This window comes from Pygocentrus nattereri, chromosome 13 (genome assembly GCF_015220715.1).
Source record: "Pygocentrus nattereri isolate fPygNat1 chromosome 13, fPygNat1.pri, whole genome shotgun sequence".
Lineage (NCBI taxonomy): Eukaryota > Metazoa > Chordata > Actinopteri > Characiformes > Serrasalmidae > Pygocentrus > Pygocentrus nattereri.
This window is the reverse complement of record NC_051223.1, coordinates 29,969,106-29,994,036: the sequence shown is the minus strand read 5'-3', so window position 1 is coordinate 29,994,036 and position 24,931 is coordinate 29,969,106. Positions and strand designations below refer to the sequence as shown.

Below are 24,931 nucleotides of genomic sequence, written 5' to 3'. Positions count from 1 at the left end.
GGCCTCATCTGTGTCTCTCTGTATCAATCACACAGGTTAGATTACCCAGGCTGAAAGCTGCTCATGCTCGAGCAGAACTTAAAATGTTTACTTGGCTTTCAGCACCACTTGCCATAAACTCTACTTCTTTATGGAGGACAGAAAGGGAGACAGAAATGGAAACCAAAGAGCATGTCTATGTCCACCCCTTTGATCTCTCTCCTTTCAACTACTTCACTTATTTAAAGAGTTGTGCTTCTCCCAAAGTATTGTCTGCACTTTTTCTCTCAATCCACTCTTCTCCTTTCCTCTTTATCTTCTTTCCCTCTGTCTCTCTCTGTGCCCAGGTTTTTTTTCCCTGTTGGCATGGCTCCTGTTTGTTTTCAGCCATTTTGGGGACTGGCAGTGCTCGTAACAAACTGCTTAAATGGCGTCCTCTCCCTCGCTCTTTCTCTCCCTCTCTTTCACTCTCCCTCCCTCCCTCTCTATCGCCAGGCTTTGTGTATATGGAGTACAGACAGTAGACTGTGCATGTGTGTTTGTTTGCGAAGAACAATAGTTCTCCATATAAAAAAAGAGGGATTGGAATTAAAATGAGGATAGACGAGGGGAGTGGGCAGGGGGTAAGTGTGTAGTTGTTGGAATGAAAGGGGAAGATGGAAATGCGAAAACATCCGAGAATCATGTGTCCGAGGCGAACCGAAGTGCAAGAGAAAGACAGAACGGGAGAGGGAGAGAGTGCGTGGCGAGCAGGCGAGAGAAGGAGAGAGGGAAGGGGAGAAGAGGAGGAGGAGGGAGGGGGGGGGGAGTCAGAGTGTGAGAGTCGTTCCTGCCCTCTGTCTCTACATAGTGCTGCCTGTGTGTGTGCGTGTGCGCGTCTCTCCCTGCCTGCGCTGTGCTCTCTCACTCGTGTGCGCGCGCACACACACACGGGCACACGCAGACAAGCACACACAGAACGAGGGAGGGAGAGGGAGAGAGAGAGAGAGAGAGAACACATCGCAGCAGAGATGCAGCAGGAGGTTTTCCGAGGTACGTTGTCTTGTTGTGTGCTTGCCTAGCGGAGAAAGGAGCGCGGGAGAGAGAGACTCTTTTTCTCTTCTTCTGTTTCTCATTCTTCTTTTCTTCCTGCTTCACGCTCTTCTTCACCACTACCATATCAGTGTTGTTTTGGTTCTGCGTGGACATCAGAAATAAGAGTGTTGACCTGTTTGTGTGTATGTGAGCGTGTGCAGGAGCATGTGTGTGTGTGTGTGTGTGTGTCTGTCTGTGTGTGTGTGTATGAGTGTGTGTGTGGTGCAAAACAAGGCCTGCCTCCCTTATCCTCTCCTCTTGTGGCTGAACCACGCAGTTCTTTTTCAGGGCCGATGAGTCGCTCAGATGGATCTGAAATGAAAAGAAGAGTCATTTTTTAGATGTATGTTTTACTGAGAAAATGCTGTTTTGGAATACTTTGGTACAGGATCAAGAACACTATATGGAGATTACTGAAACTGAGCAAGTTTTGTCTTTGTAACGCATCGATTTATGACACTGAAAATATGCCTATCACGTTTTTGATTAATATTTTGAGGCCGTACGGCTACTTTAAACAACAGCATATTTCTATTATTTTTGTGGGGAACTTGTTTGAAATGTTCACGATGCCTCAGGGCCTTAAGGTTCATGATGAAGGAGACATCATGGTGTCACAATATGGTTTAATGGGATTTGTTTAATTTAATTTCTTGTCACTGTATTAACCTCTCTGTTTTTTATTTGTTTTTGTTGTTGTTTGGGGAGGGGTGTATAATAGAGGAGGGCAATATGGCAAAAATATAGCAACACTTCAAAACATTTTCACAATGCACAAGAAGATAAAAAGTAGCCGGTGTTTTGCAAAAAAAAAGAAAAAATGGTGGTGCCATATTTAATATAACATAATTTAATACAACAATTTGTATTCTGTGTTTTACACACTGCACTGAACTAAATACAATTAAGCAGGCATAATTATGCTTTGTAATGAAACACACAGTTGATCAGTGTTGCTTCATGATATCCACGATATGCTCACACTGTGAGAGAATTTATTACAATCATGATAAATATTGTCATATTGCCCATTCCTAGTTTGTATGTTCACTTAACACATGTATGTATGGCCTCCATGTTTTTCACTGTAACACGATAGCAGTCTATGTACTTGCGACTTTCAGCCAAATTAACCCAAACTGCAGGTAGAACTGAATGCGGCCTGGAGGAAACAACTATAGTTGTCGCAGTGTTGTTAATGTTTCTCTCTCTATCTCATTGTATTTTAGCTTTAAGTTTCCCTTTGAATGCATATCTTGACTCTATTATGGTGGCTGAATTATGTGAATCACTTGCTGGGCTGAAACCAAACAGACCGATCATGGTGTTTTACATAAGCGTAGTGACCAGAGCAAGGCTCATCATGGCAAATCAAAAAGATACCACACTTTCTACAGAGGGAAAGTGCTGTAAGAACATTCTGCTTTGGAACACCTGAGAGATGTGGCTGAAGGACAGTACTATAAACCACCACAACCTCTTAACCCCTCCATACCCCTTTCCATACCTCTCTCTGCCACCCTCTTCCTGCTCACCCCTCACAGAACCACTCTACTCCTTTTTACTGTCTCCTCTCACCTCCCCTCCCCTTCCCTCTGGCTGGTTCAATCATGTTTTTTTGGCCGGGGGGTTGTGCAGAGTTCAGGATCTAGTGACAGCCCCCTTTTTACAGGCCAGCTCAGCCTGGTCAGCCCTGTTACCTTTTTCCAGCACCAGTCAGTCCACCTTGATTTGCTCAGTAATGCTGTCAAATGAAAAACAAAACAAACAAAAAACAACAAAACATGCCACATAAGCAGCTTCCTAATCAACTCTGCTATTTTCAGTTTGTAGCATAACGTGAAAAAACTCTTCCTTTTCAGGGCATTTAAATTGAAATTTAACATAGAATTATTCTCCAATGATGGACACTGCAAAAATGGACACTGCAAAGCTGATATGGCTTAGTAATGTTTATACAGAGTAGAGAAGCAAACCAGTATTTGTTTTTCATGTTGTTTTACAGGGCACCACTTGAGCATAGGGCTATATTTTTTAGGGGTGGTACAGTTGCCCGAATATTTGTCACTCTAACTCTTTTAGGCAGTCGCATGTTTGAGTAGACGGGGAGCTGGGGTGTTCAGGAGGGGGGTGGTAAAGCCCCTGTCACGCTTGGCCAGCCTCTTGAGCTAGGGACTGCTTGTTGAGAGGCGATTTGTGCGTCACGCACAAAGAGAAGAGTGGGGCGAGAGAGACAGGGGCAGATGTATTTCCCCATTCATCGTACAAACACTGAAATTCTGACATGTGAAGCCCTTATAAGCAATATTTGTTTTGAGCTGTCATTTATGTCTAATGAAACAGGTGCAGGACAGGCCATTTCTTCCTCGATATTTCACATATATTTCATCTAAAGTTCATGTAACAGATAAATATCTAATTAAAAAGCATTTATATCTGGCCTAGACATGTTTTGTCTTTCCTCTCATGCACTTCCTGTATCTCTACATTATGCAACATCTATAATTATGGCCCTATTTCCTTTGCAAACTTTCAGTGGCTGCAGTTGTGGTGTGCCTGTGAAGCTACCTGTCAAGTGGCTTGTTTACTGGCAAACCTGCTCATATGTGCCTGCATTCTTGCAAATGCAAGAGGTGTGTGCATGGCTGTGGGAGGGAGTATGTGCCTGTGTGTGCTCGTCCCTGTAAATGTTGTGTGTGTGTGTCTATGTGTGTACTTGGTTGTTCCTGTCTCTGGCCCGGCTCTTTTTCTCTCTGTCTCTCTTCCGTCTCTGTCTCTCTGTCTCTGTGTCTCTCTCTCTCTCTCTCTCTCTCTCTCTTTCTCTTTCTCTCTCTCTCTCTCTCTCTCTCTCTCTCTCTCTCTCTCTCTCTCTCTCTCTCTCTCTCTCTCTCTCTCTCTCTCTCTCTCTGCAATAACAGTGCTGACCTAGTTTCAGTGTGTTCAGGGCTGCTTGTGGAATTTTACAGAGGCCTGCCTGCCTGCCTGCCTGCCTGGCTGAAACGCAGGCAGAAAACCATGACTGGGATTTTTTTCTTGTGTCGCATAATTACAACTACTTAAACTAAACTAATTACATTCTCTCACAAAAGGAGAGATGAGCAAATTTATCAAGAACACAAAGCTTTTTGCATACATTCAAAAGTTCTAGAACTGCAGGCAAAAATGCTATGTAACTCATCTTGCTTATCTTGTGGAACTTTGTTTTTACCTCAAATCAAATAAACTGGGGAGGGGGAGGAAAAAACAGTCAGTCAAACTATTTAAACCCAGCTCATCAACACTTTTACAGACTCTCCTTATCTGTATTTCTAGTTCTATAGATAAGGGATATTTTAACTCTTTGTGGAAGAGTCTTACCAGCTTTCTGTTGGATGAAGGCAATGCTGTGACAAAATGGAACTGAAAGATTCTTTCCAGTTTTGTCATGCTGACGCTCGAGAAAGGGATGGCTGAAATCATCTTTCACTTCACTCACTTGTCACTATTACTATTACTGTTACTATTCAAATTCAAAAAGTTTTGAATATAACATAAAACCAATTTAATTACAGATACACATATAAAATTATTCAAATACTATGATAAGATTATGCAAGTTCCCAAACAATTTGTAGGACGCTGTACATTTTTTTTTGACATTTTTAGTTAAATAGTGCTGCACATGATTCCAATACAATTGGGGAAGCTGTATATAATGAATGAGAGGATAAGAATGAACTTATAATAAAATTATGATTATGAATAATCATAATGCCTAATTTTTTGAAAAGCAGAGACCAAATAGCTGTTCATAGACATTTCATATCAAAAAAATACTTGACATGAAATATCTAAAATTATATATAATTATGGTCATAAATTATCTTTGTTCCCATATACCACTGCTTTGGTGTCTAGTCAATAACATTTCAAGGTCACTATTAATTTTTTTTTCTCCTAGGTTTAGGGGTGGGGTCATGGTGTCCGAAATGGACGGCTGGAACCCCCTCCACACTAGTACTGCATCTTTGGAGCTAAATGAACATTGCCTGGGTGGTCTCTTTCCAATCTGTAAGAAGACACAGTTCCACATCCATCTAAGAATCATCACTGTCTACAGCATCCAGTTCCATGAGTTGAGGTCTTCTCCACCTGACACTCCTCCTTTTCTGCATGCCCGCCAATCTGATGCTTCAGTGGTGGACACAGTTCTAACAGTTGCCTCACTCTGTTCAGTATTTCTGACATTGCTGACCGGCATCTACAACTCTTGCTTCCTTAAGAGCCTGTTTGAGGTGGACCATAGTTTTGAAGTGCATCTCAGAGGACCAGTGAAAAGAAATCAAATGAAACACAGAAATAAACAGATGAGAGGAGACAGAATGGGGGAGGGGACAGATGAAGTTGATGGTGCCAAAACTACAAGAATATCTCTCAGTTTTCCTATTAGCGCTGGCCTGCCTGGTTATTCTGCACAAAAGCACTGTCCCTTGATTCACTCCCCTTCCTCTTCTGCAGCATATGACAGAGACACTTCTGATAGCACTGCATGGAAGGAGGAAACTGCCAGAGACAAGCACTTGTCTAAAGCATCAAAACTGGACTGCCTGCCTTGCTCTTCCTCCTCCACTGTCCCCATTGATCTGACTGCACCTGTCAGTAAGAACTGCAAAACTGTGTCCTTTTCAGTGGCTGGTAGTGGTACCCACTTTCCAACCTCTGCTTTACATACATCTGCTAAAATGGACTACTCAAGAGAGACATCTGGATCTGGTCTGCCTAATGACTACCCAGAACACTCAACAACAGAGACAGCACATATCTTATTTAACCTGAGCGCAAGAGCCTTCCAGGGTCAGCTGACAAAGAACCTGGAAAGTTCAAAAGGAAAAAAACGAAAGGGTAACAGCCTACATGTTGAACTAAGCCTCCCTCTTCCCAGTATTAACCCACCATCATCATCGTCAAGCCCTCCTCCTCTTTCTCCATCTTCTGTCTCTTCCTTGACCCTCCCTGCTCCATCTTTTCATGACTCCTATCGGGCAGTGCCAAAACCAGAGCTGCTGTGTGGGGTGTGCCACCGTCTGTTCAGCACTGCCTCGTCCCTCACCGTCCACATGCGCCTCCATCGGGGGGGACGGGTTCTCAGCTGCCGCCACTGTGGCAAAGCCTTCATCCATAATAAAAGACTTCAGTCCCACGAGGCCACCTGTCGACAAGCTTTGCCAGCTTTCCCCATCCAACCCAAACAGGAACCTTTGGAGGAGGGGGAGGGGGAGAAAACAGGCAAAGCTGAGGAACCAGAACAGGATGGGCAAGAGACAGGGCCTGGCCGACCCATAAAGAAGGGACGAGGCCTCCATGGACACCATGCTGGGGCACTGCCTCACACTGATGGCCTGAGGGACGAGGATCACTTTGTAAAAGTTGTTGATGGGCATATCATTTACTTCTGCTCAGTGTGTGAACGCTCCTACATGACCTTGTCAAGCCTCAAACGCCACTCCAACGTGCACTCGTGGCGTCGGAAGTACCCATGCCACTTTTGTGACAAGGTTTTTGCTCTTGCAGAATACCGCACCAAACATGAGGTGTGGCACACAGGTGAAAGGCGATACCAGTGCATATTCTGCTGGGAGGCATTCCCTACCTATTACAACCTCAAAACACACCAGAAAGCCTTCCATGGCATTAGCCCTGGTCTTATCTCAAGTGAGAAGACGGCCAATGGTGGCTATAAGCAGAAGGTTAATGCCCTTAAACTCTACCGGCTACTGCCAATGCGCTCTCAGAAACGGCCATACAAAACATATAGCCATGCTTTGGCTGATGGACTACTCAAGCCTGACTCATCAGTTAACCTGCCTTTGCCTCTGGACTGCAGCCTCCCTCTGGATGCCAGTAAATTGGAGTCCTTCCTCAAAGATCTACATCCACAAGACATTAAGCCTGACCCTGACAGATTCCTTATGAAGATGGGTACAGAACAAAGCAAGAAGCTGCCCACACCCCACACAGACACACCTGCAGAGGTCACTGAGAAAGAGGGGTCAGATGAACGTCTGTCTGGCAACAGCAGTGGCAAAGCAAAAAGTCTCAAAAGCTCAGAGGCAGCTGTTTCTTCTGTCATTACGTTTGGACATAGCAAACCCTCAGTCATCATGCATAGCACAGCACTCCCATCCTCTGTTATTGTTCAAAGAAATAAGATTCCCTCTGGGGATGGAAAGAGCCCCCCTGAGAGCAATCAGGCAACAGCTAAGGCTTCACAAAAGCTAATTAAACGGCATAGTCAAAAAGAACACACACATGCTCATAGTAGGTGGGACACAGATATCCCAAATACAGAAGACTCAAAAATCCAACAAATGACAGAGACATTGCACAAGGGACGTAAAACTCATAGCAAGAGTGAGTTAAGCAAGGCAATGCCCATATCCGTAGATTCTGCAGTCAAAGGGAGTGGGCCTCTGTGTCAGATCACTGTGCGTATTGGGGAGGAGGCTATTGTCAAAAGGAGCATCTCTGAGACAGACCTCAGGAGAGACAAAAGTCCATCGTTAAGTAAAGTCAAAAAGAGCAACCTCCTGCACGAAGAACAGAGAGAGCAGCGGCACACCCATCACCACCACCGCAAACACCATGGTCACCGCAGATCTAGCCAGGAAGGAAGGGAGGGGGAGCCCAAATGGAAAAACCCTAGACTGCCAGGCAAGGTGAGGAAGTATTTCTTCCGACAGGAAGTTAGGGAGGACAGAAATGACCATGATGGAGAGGACAACCTGTGGAGACCATACTATTCTTATAAGCCCAAGCGAAAGGCCCTGCATATGCAGAAGGCCAAAAGCTGGCAACGCAAAATGCACTACAAACGATCTCTGAGGTTGATGAGGAGAGCAGAGAGGCTTATGAATCATGTAAACCAAGAGGTTGACGGTGGACAAGAAAAAGAAGAAAAAGATGAAGTGAAGGAAAAGGAGAAAGAAGTTATTCATCATAAGGAGATCAAAGACAACACACAACTTCTTTCTGTTCCCTCTACAACTGAACAGATGGAGGAAGAGAAGGGGGCTCCTGGAAAGCCTGACTTTCCCATCTCTGCAGCTTTATCACAGTCTACGCTGAATACTCAACACACAATTTCCTCTAACATCAAACAGCGTTGGTCTGGGGACCAGGCCTCTGAATGTGGGTCTTGTGGCCGCTGGTTCTCTAGCTCTAGGAAGCGAGACAAACATGAGCTAACACATCTATTTGAATTTGTGTGCCTGCTTTGCAGAGCTCCTTTCCCCTCTCAGACCAAGTTAGAGGAGCACCAGAGAACCAATCATCCAAAAAACAAAACTCTGTCTACCTCTGCTCCGTGTAATTTACAGTCATTGAGCAAAGAAAAGGCAATGGAACTCGGAGAAGTGGGAGATGTACTGAACAGAAGGTTATTGGAAAAAGGTAGTCCAGTTCGCTTGGGAAGAAGGCCTTTGACCAGATATACCTGCTCACAATGCGACAAAGTATGTAAGACAGCTGCTGCACTGAACTGCCACCTGAAGCGGCATGAGCTAAGTTCAACAGAGAGCGTGCAGCAAATGCAGGGAGTACAAAGTCATAATTCTGTGACTCCAGAAACAGACAAAGAACAAAGTAAAGACTTGGACTTTACAGGAGAGCATGCACGGTCCATCCCCGTTATAAATTATCTCAAAAAAGATTCTCAGCAAACAGAGAATCAGAAGTTTGAAGGTAATGAAGAACACCAAAAAGTATGTGCTAATGACAGTGCAAAACTAGCAACTTTTGACAAAATCCACAGCCCACAGTTTTGTACTATATCACCCCCAACTAGTCCCACACTGGAAAAGTCAAACGTCATCTCCCCAAGTCTCCCTAGTGTACTTGTAATGAATGGAGCAGAATGCCTGGACTTTCGAACCCCTGAAAAACGTAGCCTAGATGCACATGACCAGAGGAAAAGAAGTCTCACGCCTACTGATAAACTAAGTCAAGTCAGTCAAATACAAACAGCACCAAAGGTCAGAACAGAGGCAGATCCAGCTGTATCCATGGCATTACAATCAGTGAGGTGTAGTGCTTTGGAACAAGAAGTAGAAACAGACACACAGAGACAAGAGGATATTCATTCCAGTGATCATTTAAATAATTCACAAGAAGCTCAAGATCTTAGGGTCTTTGCTACATCCAGAGCCCTCAACAGCAGCCAAGCAGAGGACTTATCCAGGCAAACTATACTGGCAAGGGAGAGGGAGCTTACTCAGCAAACTGCACACCAATACACCATCAATAAGAGGCGATCCACAAATGAAGAGGTGACACTCATAGTGCCCAAAGAGGAGCCGGTGAGTCCTGTGCCCTCTCCCACATGCTCTGTCATTCAAACCACTCATAAAGGACCCTATCAAAGGCACTCACAGTCCCCTTGTCACTCTCCAAGCCCCTTAAACCTGCAGTTGCGACCACATTTGGAGCCTAACCAACCGCACCAAGGCATGCACCGCGCTGAGAAACAAAGACCTGTATTTCCAACAAGTTCAGGTCGGGGTAGTGAACCCCCCTCTTCTTGTGCTGTGCTGCACCCCCAAGTGCCCCATTCAGAGCAGGAGACAAAGGACAGCACCTCTTCAACAGCAAGAGATCCCCATAGGGAATCTGACTATCCTATTCAGGAGTTTGCACTTCCCTTGATCATACCAGGGGGGTACTGCTCAAGTAAGAAACAAGAGGAACAGATCCTGATGTCTTATCCTCCTGGACCCCTACCTTTTGGGGCACTAGGGAAGATGGTACCCCATACTGACTCGAGCAAACTACCCTTTTATCCTGATCCCTATCACCTACTCTATGGCCCACAGCTACTACCATACCCATACAGCCTTGCTGCCCTGCCTATGGCTCTCAATATGATGGCATCAGGGGACAAAGTAGAGCCGTTGCCCTTCTTGCCCACTCTCTTCAATTATGCTGCAGCAGGTGCCCCTTTCACAGGAACAGTGCCCCACCCTTTAGTGGTGAACCCCAGCCTATACAATAACAGCAGTAGCAGTAGCACAAAGCGAGACAGTGGCAACCCATGAGTGGATGGGGCAGCAGCAGTGAAGGAATACTGTACACATTAAAGAGGACCAGGCCTTTGATGGAAGAAATTTTATTGTTCTATTGCTCTGTTTGGTAACTGAACTACTTGCACAGACCTTTCCTCTCTTTTGTTAAGTAGCAAAAACATAGGTATATGTAGGACTCAGCTATAGTGAAGTGATGGAGAGGTGCCTTAGAGGTATGTCCGATGGGTAAAGGGGAGATGGTAATCTAAATTCCAATATCTTCCCTCTTCCACTGGCAAAACAAACCTCTGAAACACCACTCCTCTCCCTCTTTAGGAGAGTTAGATCTTGGCTATCCGTCCTCTCAGATTTATTGTGATAATAGATATAATCAATAAATAATAACAGCTAACAGGGTGTGGTGTTTCTAGAAAATAGCAAAAAAATTAGTCTGCTATAATAAGTCTGCTTCCCACTAGTGACAGTATACAAATAATTATGTCAATAATATTGATATGATACCGCTAATAGTAATAAAATGGGGGCTGAGCTTTTCATTTCAAGTAGAAAGATCTTCAAAAGACTCGACACACTCCTCAGCTCAGTGAAGGAAGATGATAGCTTGCAAGCAGTTTCATGAGTGTGAGTGTGTATGTTTGTATGTCTGTATGTATGCGTTTCAAACTCTGTCATGCATGTAGAGGTTTTGGAGTAGATGTCCTCTTACAACATTATGTAACTGTACACAGTTCTGTTGCGTGTAATTTCAGTACAAGCTTTTGTGCGAGTTTCAGCAGATGTGAATGTATGTGTTTGTATGGGTGGATGTGTTGAGAGTGGTGTATGCATGCACAGTTGCTATATCAGCCTTGATCAGTTCCATGGGGATTTCAAGTATATGAGCATCATTCCTGGACAAGCTGTTACAACCTCTGTAGATCAGCAAGTAGAAAAACTATATGAAGTTCTTCCTTCGTCAGTCAGAACTTAGCAAGTCGATAGCTTAGCTACATGTTATTTTGGATGGAGCTTGTTAATATGTGATCTTTTATTAACTAGGATTATGGTGGCTTGGTGACTTAAAATCAGTGGCAACTGAGGACTGACTCTACATTTTGCAATGTTGTGTACAAAGAACATGTTTCATAGTTTGGTTTGTAGAAGTTGGTGGAATAATTGGAGGATCAAACAAGGAACTGGAAACAAAACTTTGTTAAAATGTCTGTGCACTTCCAGTACTCTTGTCAATTATCTTATTGTCTCTTCCAGTAAAGAAAATAAGTCAACTTCATGTTTAGTGGCCTTCTCCTCCCCAGTGCCCCCTGGTGTCCACCAAAGACACTCCATTCACTTGACTGAAATCTGAGAGAGAGAGAGAGAGAGAGAGAGAGAGAGATAGTATAAAGTTGGGAGAGAGAGGGAGAAAAAGAGAGAGTAAGAGGGAAGAGGAGCAATGTGTGTGAGATATTGCCAGTAGAGCTTCCATTATAAAGTCAGAAAATAATGCTCTAAGAGAGGTGCAGCACAGCAGCTGGTGAATGGAGATTTCAGGCGGTCATGATCTTAAGAAGCCTGTTACGTGCAAAGCAGAGGGTCTGTTGGCTAGTCAACTCTCTTTCTCCATGTCTCCTCCGCAGTGCATGGAACATCAAGACATGACGTCAGCCACTACTGACGCCCGCACAGGGTCTGAGCTGTAATGCTCTGGACAAAATGCTCACTGAGCAGGAGTGTTCTGAACACTCCTTAGGAATTTCCTGTTTTTGTATCTTTTTAAACAATATTATTTGTTTATTTTACATATTTTTCCCTTTTGATAGAGAGACAAGGATTGTGCTTGAAGATGGTCTTTCAAGTACACATAAATATGAATGTAATTTTAGTCATGAGGTTAAAAAAAGAACAGTATGGTAGATGAATTCTGTTTTCTGACTTGAAAAATAACATGTAATAATGAACCGCTATGAGGTATTCACATATATACAGTAGTCTTAGAAACATGTCTAGGAACTTGGATTCAATATAATCATAACGCATGAGAAACACTTGCTTCTTCAGTATCCTCTGGTATTGACATAACAATCTTCACTTTCTTTCTCATATGTGGTTCGCTTCAGTTTTGATTTTCTCTGCTGATATGCTTGAAATACAATCTGCTGTCAAGCCAACTTTTTGGACAAGTCTTTTTGTGCAGTCATTTTCAACATGAAACCAAAAAGAGGAGCCCCTTGCTGGTTCTTTTTTTTTTTCAATCACAGCATAAGCTGTCCAATTACAAAAGACCCATGCCCACCCCTCCCTCCATGCCTTTTCCTATCCCCTTCCCATTTCCAAACATTTTATCCTCTCCTTTTGAAGTGAGTGTGTTTGAAACTGTGCAATGATGCCGCAGCACTGTTCCTTTCCAGAGGGTAAAAACAATGCTAAGATTTGTTGCTTTATTCGGGTGTAGGTACAAGCCTTTCATGTATTGCGTGTGTGTGTGTGTGTGTGTGCGTGTGTGTGTGTGTTGGAGGGTGTGGGTGTGTGCGTGCTTGTGAGGAAAAGGAAAACCAAAACAAGTACCGTATCCCTTGTGGCTTGCCACCAAACCAATGCTTGGTTTTGGACCCCTATCAGCCTTATTTTTATTTTCCCATTGCACACTTTATTCACAAGTAATTCAAATACAGATTCAAAATTTACTTGTCTATACCTGTGGCTGACTAGAAGAAAATATGGATGTCACACACATCTAAATCTAATTTTTAAAACTCCACCAAAGTCAGTGACATTTCATAAGAAACTGTCATACATCATTCACCAGGTCTGGAGATTAGAAACCTGGTAAAGGCATATTTTGAGTTTAAGGCTGGTTTAAGAATTATCTTCAAAAATAATTCAAGTCTCGTTATTAGAATCACCCAAATATTACTCAAATTCCAAATCCCTGTTTAGGTTTATGTGAAACAGAATCACAATTCAACTAGCAGACATTACTGTGTATAAAAAAACTTAAAATAAGCTATTAAAACACACAAAAATCCTAATTTAAGATCAAGCACCTTACCAAATTTGTGATTACCAAATCAGAATTTTAATTCCATGTAACAGTTTGTTGAAACTACATAATGTCCGTGTCATGTCACCAGGAACTTATTCCAATCATCTGCAGGCAGTAACAGACATTGAAAACTTTCCAAGGAAACACAGGTTTTGTTTGCTTGAAACCTGCCACCAGAGTTTGATTACTGTCTGGGAAACACTCCAAAATATGGCCACTGCACAGCATTTAGGTGGAAGGTCATTCAGAAAACACTTGTAAAATAAGTAAGAGACAAAGTAAAGGAAAAAAAGACAAAAATGTGAAAAAAAAAACACGCTTCAACATATGAAGGGTCACACGCACAACACACTGTTTTGAGCTGTTTTTGATCAGTAAATAATGACCACAACCCACCCAGAAACAACCAGCAGCGAGACCCCATTAGAAATATAAATTTTCAGTCACAGTGACTAAAATTTAGTAGTTACATGTGTTCTACAGTTGGTCATAGTTGTAGGCATGTGACTGATTTGTCTGGTATTGTGAAAATGTTACAATTGTGCCATTGTTTTAGGGGTACAAATATTTGGCCATATTTCCTGAAATATTTGAAAAGTTTAGTTGTTTCTTGTTGACTTTGTTACCATCCGATACAAAGGTCTGTTAACACAATTGCCGAATCAAGCCTGCAATCTATACTTTGTCCATTTTCTTTATTTCTATGCTCTAGTTCTCCTGTCTCCCTCTGTCCATGCTACAACCATAAAAATAAAGTATTAACCTGATGACCTACAAAAGATTTGAATCTGTTCCATCACTGATAAGAAGTAAAAAGAAACCACTGCATGGGATAGTCATTCATAATTAACTGAACTCCAGGAAAAAGATATGAAATTAGTGTTTCCACATTAGCTGATGCTAAGAAGACCACAAAATGTTTTTAATACTTTGTGAAATCTGCATAATTAATACATAATTTCTGAACAGAGTAGGCTATATACAACAAAAAATGACCCAGATGACCTAGATGTGACTCAATAGAGAAAAGCAGAGGTTGCTGATGCAGCTGGTAAATCAGTAATTTTTGTACACTTCTGTCAGACAAAAATGTATGTCCATCATCATAAGCAGAATGTCTAGCCAGTAAGCGTCATTTTGTCTTTGACACGGTTTCTGTTATCAACCTTCTTTCTGACAATAATATAAGACAGAGCGAAGAAATGCAATGGAAGTGTTTAAGAAAACGAACAGTTCTCAGTAACAGCTGACACCTCCATCAAACAGTGACGACCTCTGAGTTTGTAACCACACCTATGATACGCACATACAGCCTACGCCATGTGTCCAAGCATGCACGGTTTCACTGGAATGGACAAACAAGCATTAATCACATCTCAAAGGTCATCCGCCTAGCAAACACAGACTAACAAGACTATAGCCTTGATGGGTACAATTCAACACTTTCAATAGTCTATTGGTTTGAATATAAATTTGCTTCTGCATTTGACCATTTCTTAAACACTCCGTATGTTTGAGAATGTTCTTTTCTGATGCTAGAAAACTGGCATTGCAATCTCATTTCACTGGACAGCACTCTGTCTCCGACATCTACTGTACTTGCCTTACATTTAGTAATTTAGTCAATATTATCATAATAGTAGTGATTTAATCAGCTTATAATGACAGTTACAGTATAGATCAAAGGTGAATTAAAAAGCACAAATGTTCAACAATAACTCAACGTACAAAGAAACATGTTGCCACAAGTCACACACAGAAGCACCTCACACATACACTCACCGGCCACTTTATTAGGTACACTAGTAGTACCTTGCTAGTAAAAGGTTGGAACCCCTTTTGCCTTCAGAACTGCCTTAATTCTTCGTGGCACACTTTCAACAAAGTGTTGGAAACATTCCTCAGATTTTGGTTGGTTATTTGAGTTATTGTTGCTTTTTTATAATCTCGAGCCAGTCTGCCATTCTCCTCTGACCTCTCACATCAACAAGGCATTTCCGTCCACACAACTGCCGCTCACTGGATATTTTCTCTTTTTCGGCCCATGCTCTGTAAACCCTAGAGATGGTTGCCTGTGAAAATCCCAGTAGATCAGCAGTTTCTGAAATACTCAGACCAGCCCGTCTGGCACCAACAACCACGCCACGTTCAAAGTCACTTAAATCACCTTTCTTCCCCCATTCTGATGCTCGGTCTGCACTTCAGCAAGTTGTCTTGACCACCTCTACATGCCTAAATGCATTGAGTTGTGGCCATGTGATTGGCTGATTAGCTATTTGTGTTAACAAGCAATTAAACAGGTGTACCTAATAAAGTGGCCAGTGAGTGTATATGGATGTAATTGAATTTAGACCATTAGTGCAATGATAACACTATATAATTTAGTCATTATAATCAGCTTTATACTTATAAAAATACAGTGTTCCCTCGCCACTTTGCGGTTCACCTTTCGCGGACTTGATCTGTGGAAAATATATATATTTGATGAATTTTTACATTAAAAAATCCCAAAATGTATAAAAATATATTTAAAATATTAATACTAACAATAAAAGAATGTTATAAATCATAAAATATTACGATTTACAGTAAATAGTGCATATTTACTCAGTGGATGAATACACACCGAAAACGAGCGTCCCTACTTCGTGGATTTTCGTTTATCGCAGGTAGTCCTGGAACGTAACACCCACGATAAACGAGGGAACACTTTACTTATTAGCTTTATGTATGAAGTTCTTCAGCAAAGACTAAAAGACCACACACCCACACAGTTCTGCTAAAACAAACATCTCTCATGATCGATATTCGACTAGCACTGTTAAGTCATCATTTCTGGTCTTTTGTCTTTCGTCAGGGTCAGTATGCGGTGCAACAGCGCTCACTTACTCCACAGATAGCCACAGTTAGACAGCAGTCAGGTAAACCCAAACCTTTTGGCTTAGAAAGTCTGCTTCTGGTTTAATCTGATTAAATAGCAAAGCTGTCCCTTCTTTATAAGACCAGGCTTACTCTTCTGCCATCTCTAGGCCAACAAAAGAATGGACTATCTAACGAAAGTGGTTGTTTTGTTCTTGTTCCACTTGTACTTTGGTTGGCTTAGCTTGATTTCAGCAAGTACGGTAAGTAGAAATGTATATGTTTCTACATTATAATTTTAAAAGGATGCATGTAGAACTGAAAAATGTCAGTTAACAGGAAATTTGAAAGAAACGGTTTGATTAAGTACACCTTATTTTCTGAAAAGCTTAATTAAACTTCACTAATATACTTTAAGAAATATTTTTGTAATAATTAGAACCAACTGTGCTGAACTGACATCTGACATTTATGATTATCATTTTATGATTATCATAAAAATAGAGAGTGTTTATATAATTGCATTTATAATTCAACAAGAAGAAACAGACTGGGTAAACTAGCACAGAAAATAATAACAATACATTATGGGAAACAATTGCACGTGCACAGCAATACGTGTATACAAGTTCATTTTCCTAGTTGAGAACATATTAAATTCTCCTTTAAAACTAGTGCCTCTGTGGTTTCTTTAGCATGTAAGAATGTAGTATCAAACAACTGCATTACAGCAGTCATGATGCAACTCAAAGAGAGTCTGTATGGTCAGACAGTTCAGGTTACACATTGCTAAAGCTTATGTAGAGCACGGCAGGGGAACTGACCTCGATCATCTACACGCGGGAAAGAAAGTGTGTTTCATATCAGCCTGCTATAAAACTAACATACAATGAAGCAATGAGAATGAAGCTTGAAGCTCAAAGTCTCTACTGGAAATCCACACAAGTGATGATACTATGTGATTTTCTTTGGAAATAAGATATCTGGAGGAGAGGTCATCAACTTTGGTCACAGACAACCTTCCTGGGCACCAATAATGCAAACAAGTGTAAATCTCTCTGATGTTTCAAGGTCAGTCTCTAGCAATCATACAAGAAAGCACCGTTTTATACAATCATATTTGTGTATCCACAGCTCCCTGTTTTGTCACAGTTTCAAGGTTATTTTTTCAAAATATTTATTATTGAATAGTCCGTAAATTTCCAGTGAAACTGCTGCTTATTTTAGTATTAGAATTTACTTACTGTCTGTTACTTGCTCTCCAGCATCAGGTCCTTTTTTGAGTTCCGTACGCTTGATCCAGAGGGTGCCATATTCTACGGAGATACCAAAGAGGGTCAAGACTGGTTTGTGCTTTCATTACGTGATGGGATACCTGAAATGCAGATAGGGAAAGCAGATATCCTGGTCAGCGTGAAGGGAGGACCAAAACTGAATGATGGGGCCTGGCACTATGTACGTTTTTTTTTTTTTTAAATAATTATTTTTGGTAACATTGTTGTTTACTAGTTTGATGACAAAACTATTGAAGAAGTAATAATCTAATTGGGATCAAACTTTCAAAGCAAAATAAATTCCTAATGTTAAATTACAAACTGATGATGTTCCATTTATTGGCAACACTAGAAACAGGTTAATGGAACCATCTCTACATTTATATTTCAATACGTGATTTTAGTCTCAAACAGGTACATGTGGAATTAACAATATGGTCATGCAGAAAAAAATCTTCCACCGTCCAAAGTATGGCATTAGATCTGTGGAGCTGTTCTGCTTATATACACCCTCAGTATATTCATGGACTATGAGAGGTTCTGGGACATTTAAGAGCAAAATCTCTTTCTCTGATGACAAGTTAAATTTTTTTTTTTTTAATCTTTCAGTAAGCATAACATTTCCACGCAAAAGCAAATGACACAATACAGAAACAAACTGGTGAAATTTCCCAGTCTTAAGACCACAGTCCTATAGAAAAGCTGTAAGATGACTTTGGACGACAGTCCAAAAGGACAAAGGGCCCATGATTATTTCTACGCATTTTCCCACCTCCTTAAACATTTAGGGGAACTTTCAGTGCTGTCATCTTGGAAAAGGCAAAGTTTACACATTTAGAGGTATGAATAAAAGTTTTATGTTAAAGAATTTATAAAGGGCATCATAATGAAATTACATCATTGTTTAATAACAGAAAACATCTAAATATAATAAAGTGAACTGTAGTCCATTTTTACTCATAAACATTGAATTATACAATTACACTTGTTAAATAAAGCTTTCAATTAAGTTACATTTATATAACAATATGCACAATTACCATCACAATAATAATAAAAAATGTAAAAAATCTCACCTTTAGTGTAACAAAATGGTCAGCATCTTCAGCATTGTAATGTTTTGTTTTATTTTTTCCTTCACTGTGATGGTATTTGTCAGTTGGAGTTGCGTAATGATGGCAAGTATGTGGTTCTGGAAGTGAACAACAAATTGGAGCTGGTAGTTGGTCTGGATTCAGCGAAGACAGAAGATGTTCTAACAGGGATAATACGGCTGGGTCTTGGAGGGATGCTGGTGGACCCAAAAAGGCTACTGCACCCAGTATGTTGTAGTTCTGATGTTTACTATTCTTTTACACTGTCCTTACTAATTTGTCTTCATGAAAGACTGAAGTTCTCTACTTCTGCAAGGTTCTTCTCTTTCCGAAGGCTGAAGCCTTAATGTATCACTTACTGTTGCTCTTTCAGTTTAAGCCAGAGATGGATGGATGTGTAAGAGGAGGGATGTGGCTAAACCTCAGTACTCTCTGGGAAACAGATCCAAGCTGGGAGCTACGGCCTTGCTTCCCTGAGATCAAGAAAGGCAGCTACTTCCCTGGGAGCGGATTAGCTGTGTTCAATACATCTGGTGGGTGAAAACAGCTCTTTAATGTTACTGTATGGGCACAAGGGGAAAAAAACATATTTCCAATCAAAGCCATTTCTTCTACAGAGTCTTTATTTTAGCATTTTCATGGCAACTATTTCGAAATCTCTGGATTTTCCAGCATATATCCAGCAACATATTTCTTCAGAAATGTTAATGTGGCTTGTAACTGCATCAACTTTAACGTCCTTTCTTAAGGCAAATTAAATGACAGGTAATCAGCTTGTTTTTCTAAACACACAAGGTATACCCTTAACCAAACAACCAAAAACTACATGTAAGTTCTGGGAGACATTACAAAGAAAACCGGAAACCGCCCCAACATCAGTGGGTTGAGCCTGCAGGTACAAAAGTGGTAGACTGCACCTTTTTGACATTTAGGAAATAATCATACACTTATATTCTAAACCAGAGGTTCCCTGGGGAACCCAGGCTCTACACACTTGACACATGAGGCGCTTGTTAAACAGTGAAATCTTCAGTTAGTTGATTCATGTGTGAGATGAGAAAAATGAGAAAAATCATAAATATGTGCACAGCAAGGGGTCCTCAGGGCTGGGATTCGGAACCTCCATTCTAAAGTTTAGCAAACAGCCAACAACAGAACTTTCCTGAGCTCATAGGGGATGTTAATGTTAGTTCCTGAAATAACTACAAAGATATGAATATTATGTTGATGTGCAAAAAAGCAAAGCAAGTCACTGGTTTCACATTTTTTAATGCAGATCTTCCTGGAGTGGAGACAGTGGAAAAAGGAATTACAATTGAGGTCTATGGGTCTTTCCAAGGAACATTACTAAGTCTTCAAAGTCCAGGTTTTGAGTATGTTCTGCCAAAGTATGAAGGATATCAGGAAAACAAGGTATGAAGACAGTAAATGTCAGCACAATTTACCAAAATGTGTAAATTTGAAACTTTTGAAATTTTTTATATGCTCACATTACTAAATCCAGCAAATACTTTAAGAGAAAATGTTCATAGTTTTATTGTTACAGACTCACGTGTATGCTCATGTGTAAATGTAACAATTTTTCTCATTTTAATACCTTCTTAAACCCCCAGTACAACTTAAACTCAGATCAGAAAAAAGATCAGAAAAGATCAGAAAAAAACAACCCAAGTCGGATACTAAAGTGTGCATATTTTTGTTTTAGTCTTCATATTATCGTAATTCACTAAGTGCCAATGTCCTTTTTCATTTGTCTTCTAAGTTACCTAAGAATGTTAACTTGTCTAAGAATGCATGCCACTTTCAGCATGTTTAATATATTTACAATAACAAACCAGGGCAAATTATTGGTCAACAAGTAAAGTCTGAATTGCAGAGGTTCAATTACAGCTCACTAAAGCCCCAAGTTTGGTGCAAATTTAGGGTACAAAGCCTTTATCGATCCATTAGCCTCATAAGACAAGATAAGGTAAGATAATCCTTTATTAGTCCTACAGCGGGGAAATTCACAGTGCTACAGCAGCAAAGGAACGGCAAGGCGCTCAAGAAAATACGTTTTAGAATTAACAAGCAAGCAATACACCTTAATTACTTAACAAGGTAACAGTTCATTGCTTGTTTCTACATGAACAAGATATTTAATACAAAAGGTAAAAAATTATATAAACTTTATCCTTCACAAAAATTAACATTATCCTCTGGTGCTAATGATTTATAATGTTTATAGTTTTAATTCCTCACCATTTCCACGTATACTCCATGTGCAATTTGAGTAAAATATCCCTACAGTGTGAAATCTTTTTGCTTTTTTTATTTGTAACTGTTTATAATGTTAGTTTAGCAAGAGGTCTAAAACAACTTCACACACTACCAGCAATTCCAGCTCACTTGTTATTTTCATTTCTGCTCTTCTCCAACTTACCCACTTATTTTGCTGGATAGTGGGGAGAAGGGTGCTCCTAACGAGTGTTAAGGTTAAGGGTTGCTTTTATGCCATTTTTAGTAGCTTCTTGGACATAATAGTAAATAATACATTTTAATAATAAATAAAAATATTTAAAAATCAATTATTCAACATGTTTTTGTGATTTAAATTATGATTTTAGGGGGATTTTATTAATTACGTTAAAATGTAAGTAATACATACATAGAGTCAATGGAAACAAGCCAAATAAATACCTTTTGTTATTGCAATATCTACTTCACATTCACACATATATGATGTCTTTGCACTGATAAATATGAGCCAAAACAATTATTCATAAGCATGAACAAAGATATGTTTAAAAAAATGAACGCTTCAACAAGACAACAAAAATGCTGCAAAAAATTTACTATTTATTGCTGTAGATGCCTCAAGGATGTATGCCATTCATGGCTTTGCACTTAATGGTTTTAATCAATGTTGTCTGAATAATTTTTCTCCTTTCATTTTTAATGTATAAATTTGTCTTTGCTACACTGAACAGATACTTTTCTGCTCATATTTAATTGTACAAAATCAAAATACATGTATGTAAATTATTTGGAAAGTGGATAAGCACTGGAGGTAGATTAAATAAGAAAAACAAAAGTGTCTGAATGCTTGCTTCCCTTCATCTCTCTCTCTCTCTCTCTCTCTATATATATATATATATATATATATATATATATATACCATTTACTTTAATTTAACCTGCTACATAAACCATTTTACGTCAGGACCTGACTGGAGTTACACTTTGACATATATACTTTTACTAATTTTAAATGGTTTCTTTTTTAAAACATTTTACATATACATCTTGGTGTTCCATGATTTTTATTTTTTTTTTTTGAAAAAAGGCAAATCTCAGCCGGTTTACCTCAAAGACTGATCCTAAGATTATCTTGCTTGCTATTATAGGATCTCACCATGGAGCTGAAAGAAGGAACTGGCTCTGTCAACACTGCTTTCCCCCTCGAACCCACCAAGCTGACTTTGAACATACTGACACATTCTCTGACGGTTAATGGTAATACAGTGGTTGAGGATGAAAGCTTGGACTTCCTTTCTAGGTGGAGAGAAGGGATGCTCTTAGCATTTGGTGGAGTGCCAGGTAAACTTGAAAAGAATTTAAATGCAGAAACTGCCTCTTATTTATCAGTATTAGTTCTCCACTTAAAATCTCAGTAGTTCTCCTCAGACGCATTTAAAACCTTAATTGTCCAATATCTACAAATGTTTAATCTTCTCGATTTTATGTACGCATACCCAATCCCCGTATTTTGACTAAATTTATGTGCTCACTAGATAATGGATCTTGTCTTTGAGTAAGAGAAATCGACTTGAGTCGACAACTTAACTAAGTTATAAACTTTTTCACAGGTGAGACCAAAGACACAGAGAGCTCACATCACCTCAAAGGCTGTTTGGAGAAGATCCTCATACAGGGAGAGGACATTGATCTTGATCAGGCCCTTTTCAAGCATAAATCTGTTTCATCCCACAGCTGTCCTGCAAAAGCAATAAATGAACTCACTTAAAACTAGTCTTAAAGCTTTCATCACAGCAAGTTCTTTAACTTGTCCCACTGTGTTGAACTACCACTTGCAGTAGATAGGCCTATTTAACCAATGGCTCTTCTAACAATAAGCAGCCATGTTACATGTTCTCATTGTCACATACTGAAAAAAAGATGCCTGAGAATTACTGTCACTTGTGGCAAGTGATCTATTACATTAAATTCCATCACTAGAATCCCCCACACTGCTGTTCTGTGTTTTCCTTGCTCTCTACTTGTGTTCATACTACATTCACTTCATGAAAATCTGTATGATAGTCAGCTGTTCAGCTCGACGGCGAAACAGCCTTATACACTGTTCATTACATAACAACTGAGGAGCAGAAATACACGGTTTCCACAAGGTTTCCAGACATCAATGAATTCAGCTACTTTAACGTGAATGATGATTGTTGACATAAGTTTTGCACACAAAACCTGTCTAATCTCCACAGAAAAGCCCTTCAAACAGAATGGGACACAATAAGTTCATGCCAAATGCTGACTTGAGGCACATAAAACCCCCCAGCATTGGGATGTGGAGCAGTGAAACTGCATTTTCTGGAGTGATGGAGCTTCAATACCTTTGGAATGAGTTGGTGATTCTTACCTCAACTCACTAATACTCCTGTGGCTAAATGCAGTCAAATTCTCACAGCAAAGTTCTAACATGTATTGACAAGCCTTCCCAGAAGAGTAGAGGCTATTACTGGAAAGGGCGAACAAACTACTTATTAACAATACCAGAGATATCAGATATCAGAAAAGACGTTGGAGCACGTGTTTGCAAACTTTTGTACATTTAGTATAACAGAAACATTTTCTAAACATTTCATAATGAACATCTCATAGCAGAAAATGCTTCGACGTTTGAACGTAAAGCAGTCGAGAATGAGGGTTTCTGCATCTGGCCTACCCTCAAAATCTCTCTTCTAGGATTTTCGCCAAAGATGGAGTGCAAGAAAACCAGGTGGCCTGTGAATCTGTGTCTTCGGCTGCCATCTAGTGGACAAATTCAGCATCGGTTTTTTCTTCTACCACACCAAGAGCACACGTTTGTGACTAAATAAAAAGTTTTTAAATACATAATGATGTTTGGCATAAATGCCGTAATATTGGTAGATAATCAAAGTCCACAATTTCCCTCAAAAAACGTCTTAAATTGTTTAGTTTTTTTGTGAAGTGCGTAACGTTAGCTAACTTAACTTACTGCGCAACCGTTAGGTTAGCCGGGTTAGCTCCTTCCACAGACAGAAATGCTTCCATATTTTGTCAATGAATATTGTAGCGTATGCACAGAATATTTTATCATACAAGTGTTGTTAACTTAATTAGCTAGTTAGCTAAGTTGTCTGTCTATCAGCTGGTTGATGCTCGGTTAACTTCTTCGCCGTATATCCTGGCCGAACTAGCTTCAGTGTTAAGCTACTCCGCCAGAGAGGGAGCAAAATGGCAATGACGAGCAGAAACGCAGAGAGTTATAAACGATTATGCGATATTTTCCACATCGTCTTGTGGGACTAAGAGCACGACCGTTGGAGACACTTGCCCTAGGGAACAACCTACTTGGAGGTCTCCCAACCACCCTGACCCAATCACAGTTTTCTGTATGCAAGTATGAAAATGATATACTTCATATATTTTAAATGCTACTGGTAAACGTTAAAGGCTGGTACATATAACAAAACAATACATAACAATACACAGGACGACTACAGAATATTTACCTATGTGTATTGCAGAAACGCATGTAAAAAAAACTGAAATTAAACCATAAGAAAGGAACCTGGTTGAAGAATATCATGCCAAAAGTACGTGGAAATTCCTATACGCCCAAAAGTATGTGGACCCCTAAATGTTGAGGTTAGGTGTTTCACCCACACATATTGTATAAGCTTAAGCACATAGTCATGCAATCTCCATAAACAAATAGCAGCAATAGAATGGATCGTTTTGAAAGGCTCGGTGACTTCAAATGTGGCAATTTCATTTTTGCTTGATCTTCCCAGGTTAGTGGTAAATGTGATTATTCTGAAAAAGAAGCATCTAGGAGCAACAACAGCTCAGTATTGAAGCCAGTGGGGCTGCCAGGTCCCAAAGCCTGTAGCATGTACAAATGGCCTATCCAGCAAACACACAACATTGTCACAATGTTGTCTACTTTCTTACAACATTACTACAACATTATTAACAGGTGGTGCTTTTTACTTTGTTTTAACAAGGTCGTCACAACATTGTCACCACCTCATTATTAGGTAACGTTGCCTTGGGACGTTGCGATTGCCTCAGGAAAATTCCATAGAGTTCCATGCACAAGAATAATAGAACTTAGGAGGATTCTAGGAGGTTGTGACAACATACTGATAACCTTGCCACCACGTGGTCACAATGTTTTTAGATGACGTCACAACTTTCAGAGGAATTGCAATTCAACATTGTGAATACATTGCGGTGCCAAAACAATAGGTTGTCACAATGTTGTTAGAATATAACTGTGTTTTCTGGGTGTCCTCTGTTGCTTTGCTCATTACAGAGTTCCAAAATGCCTCTA

General features: G+C 40.2%; 2 protein-coding genes across 2 annotated transcripts; both read left to right on the top strand.

Moving 5' to 3' along the window:
* The first annotated feature begins 824 nt into the window (after positions 1-824).
* zbtb4 (zinc finger and BTB domain containing 4) lies at positions 825-13,903 on the top strand. Its single transcript, XM_017702275.2, has 2 exons — positions 825-1,011; positions 4,994-13,903. Exon 2 carries the CDS (start codon positions 5,010-5,012, stop codon positions 10,119-10,121), a length of 5,112 nt encoding a protein of 1,703 aa, XP_017557764.1. The 5' UTR covers positions 825-1,011; positions 4,994-5,009; the 3' UTR covers positions 10,122-13,903.
* Positions 13,904-15,746: 1,843 nt separating this feature from the next.
* On the top strand, positions 15,747-22,368 carry shbg (sex hormone-binding globulin). Its single transcript, XM_017702288.2, has 8 exons — positions 15,747-16,253; positions 16,970-17,061; positions 17,256-17,445; positions 18,424-18,585; positions 18,732-18,891; positions 19,635-19,771; positions 21,744-21,936; positions 22,206-22,368. The coding sequence occupies exons 1-8, from the start codon at positions 16,173-16,175 to the stop codon at positions 22,361-22,363; spliced, it is 1,173 nt and encodes a 390-aa protein (XP_017557777.1). The 5' UTR covers positions 15,747-16,172; the 3' UTR covers positions 22,364-22,368.
* Positions 22,369-24,931: the final 2,563 nt, after the last annotated feature.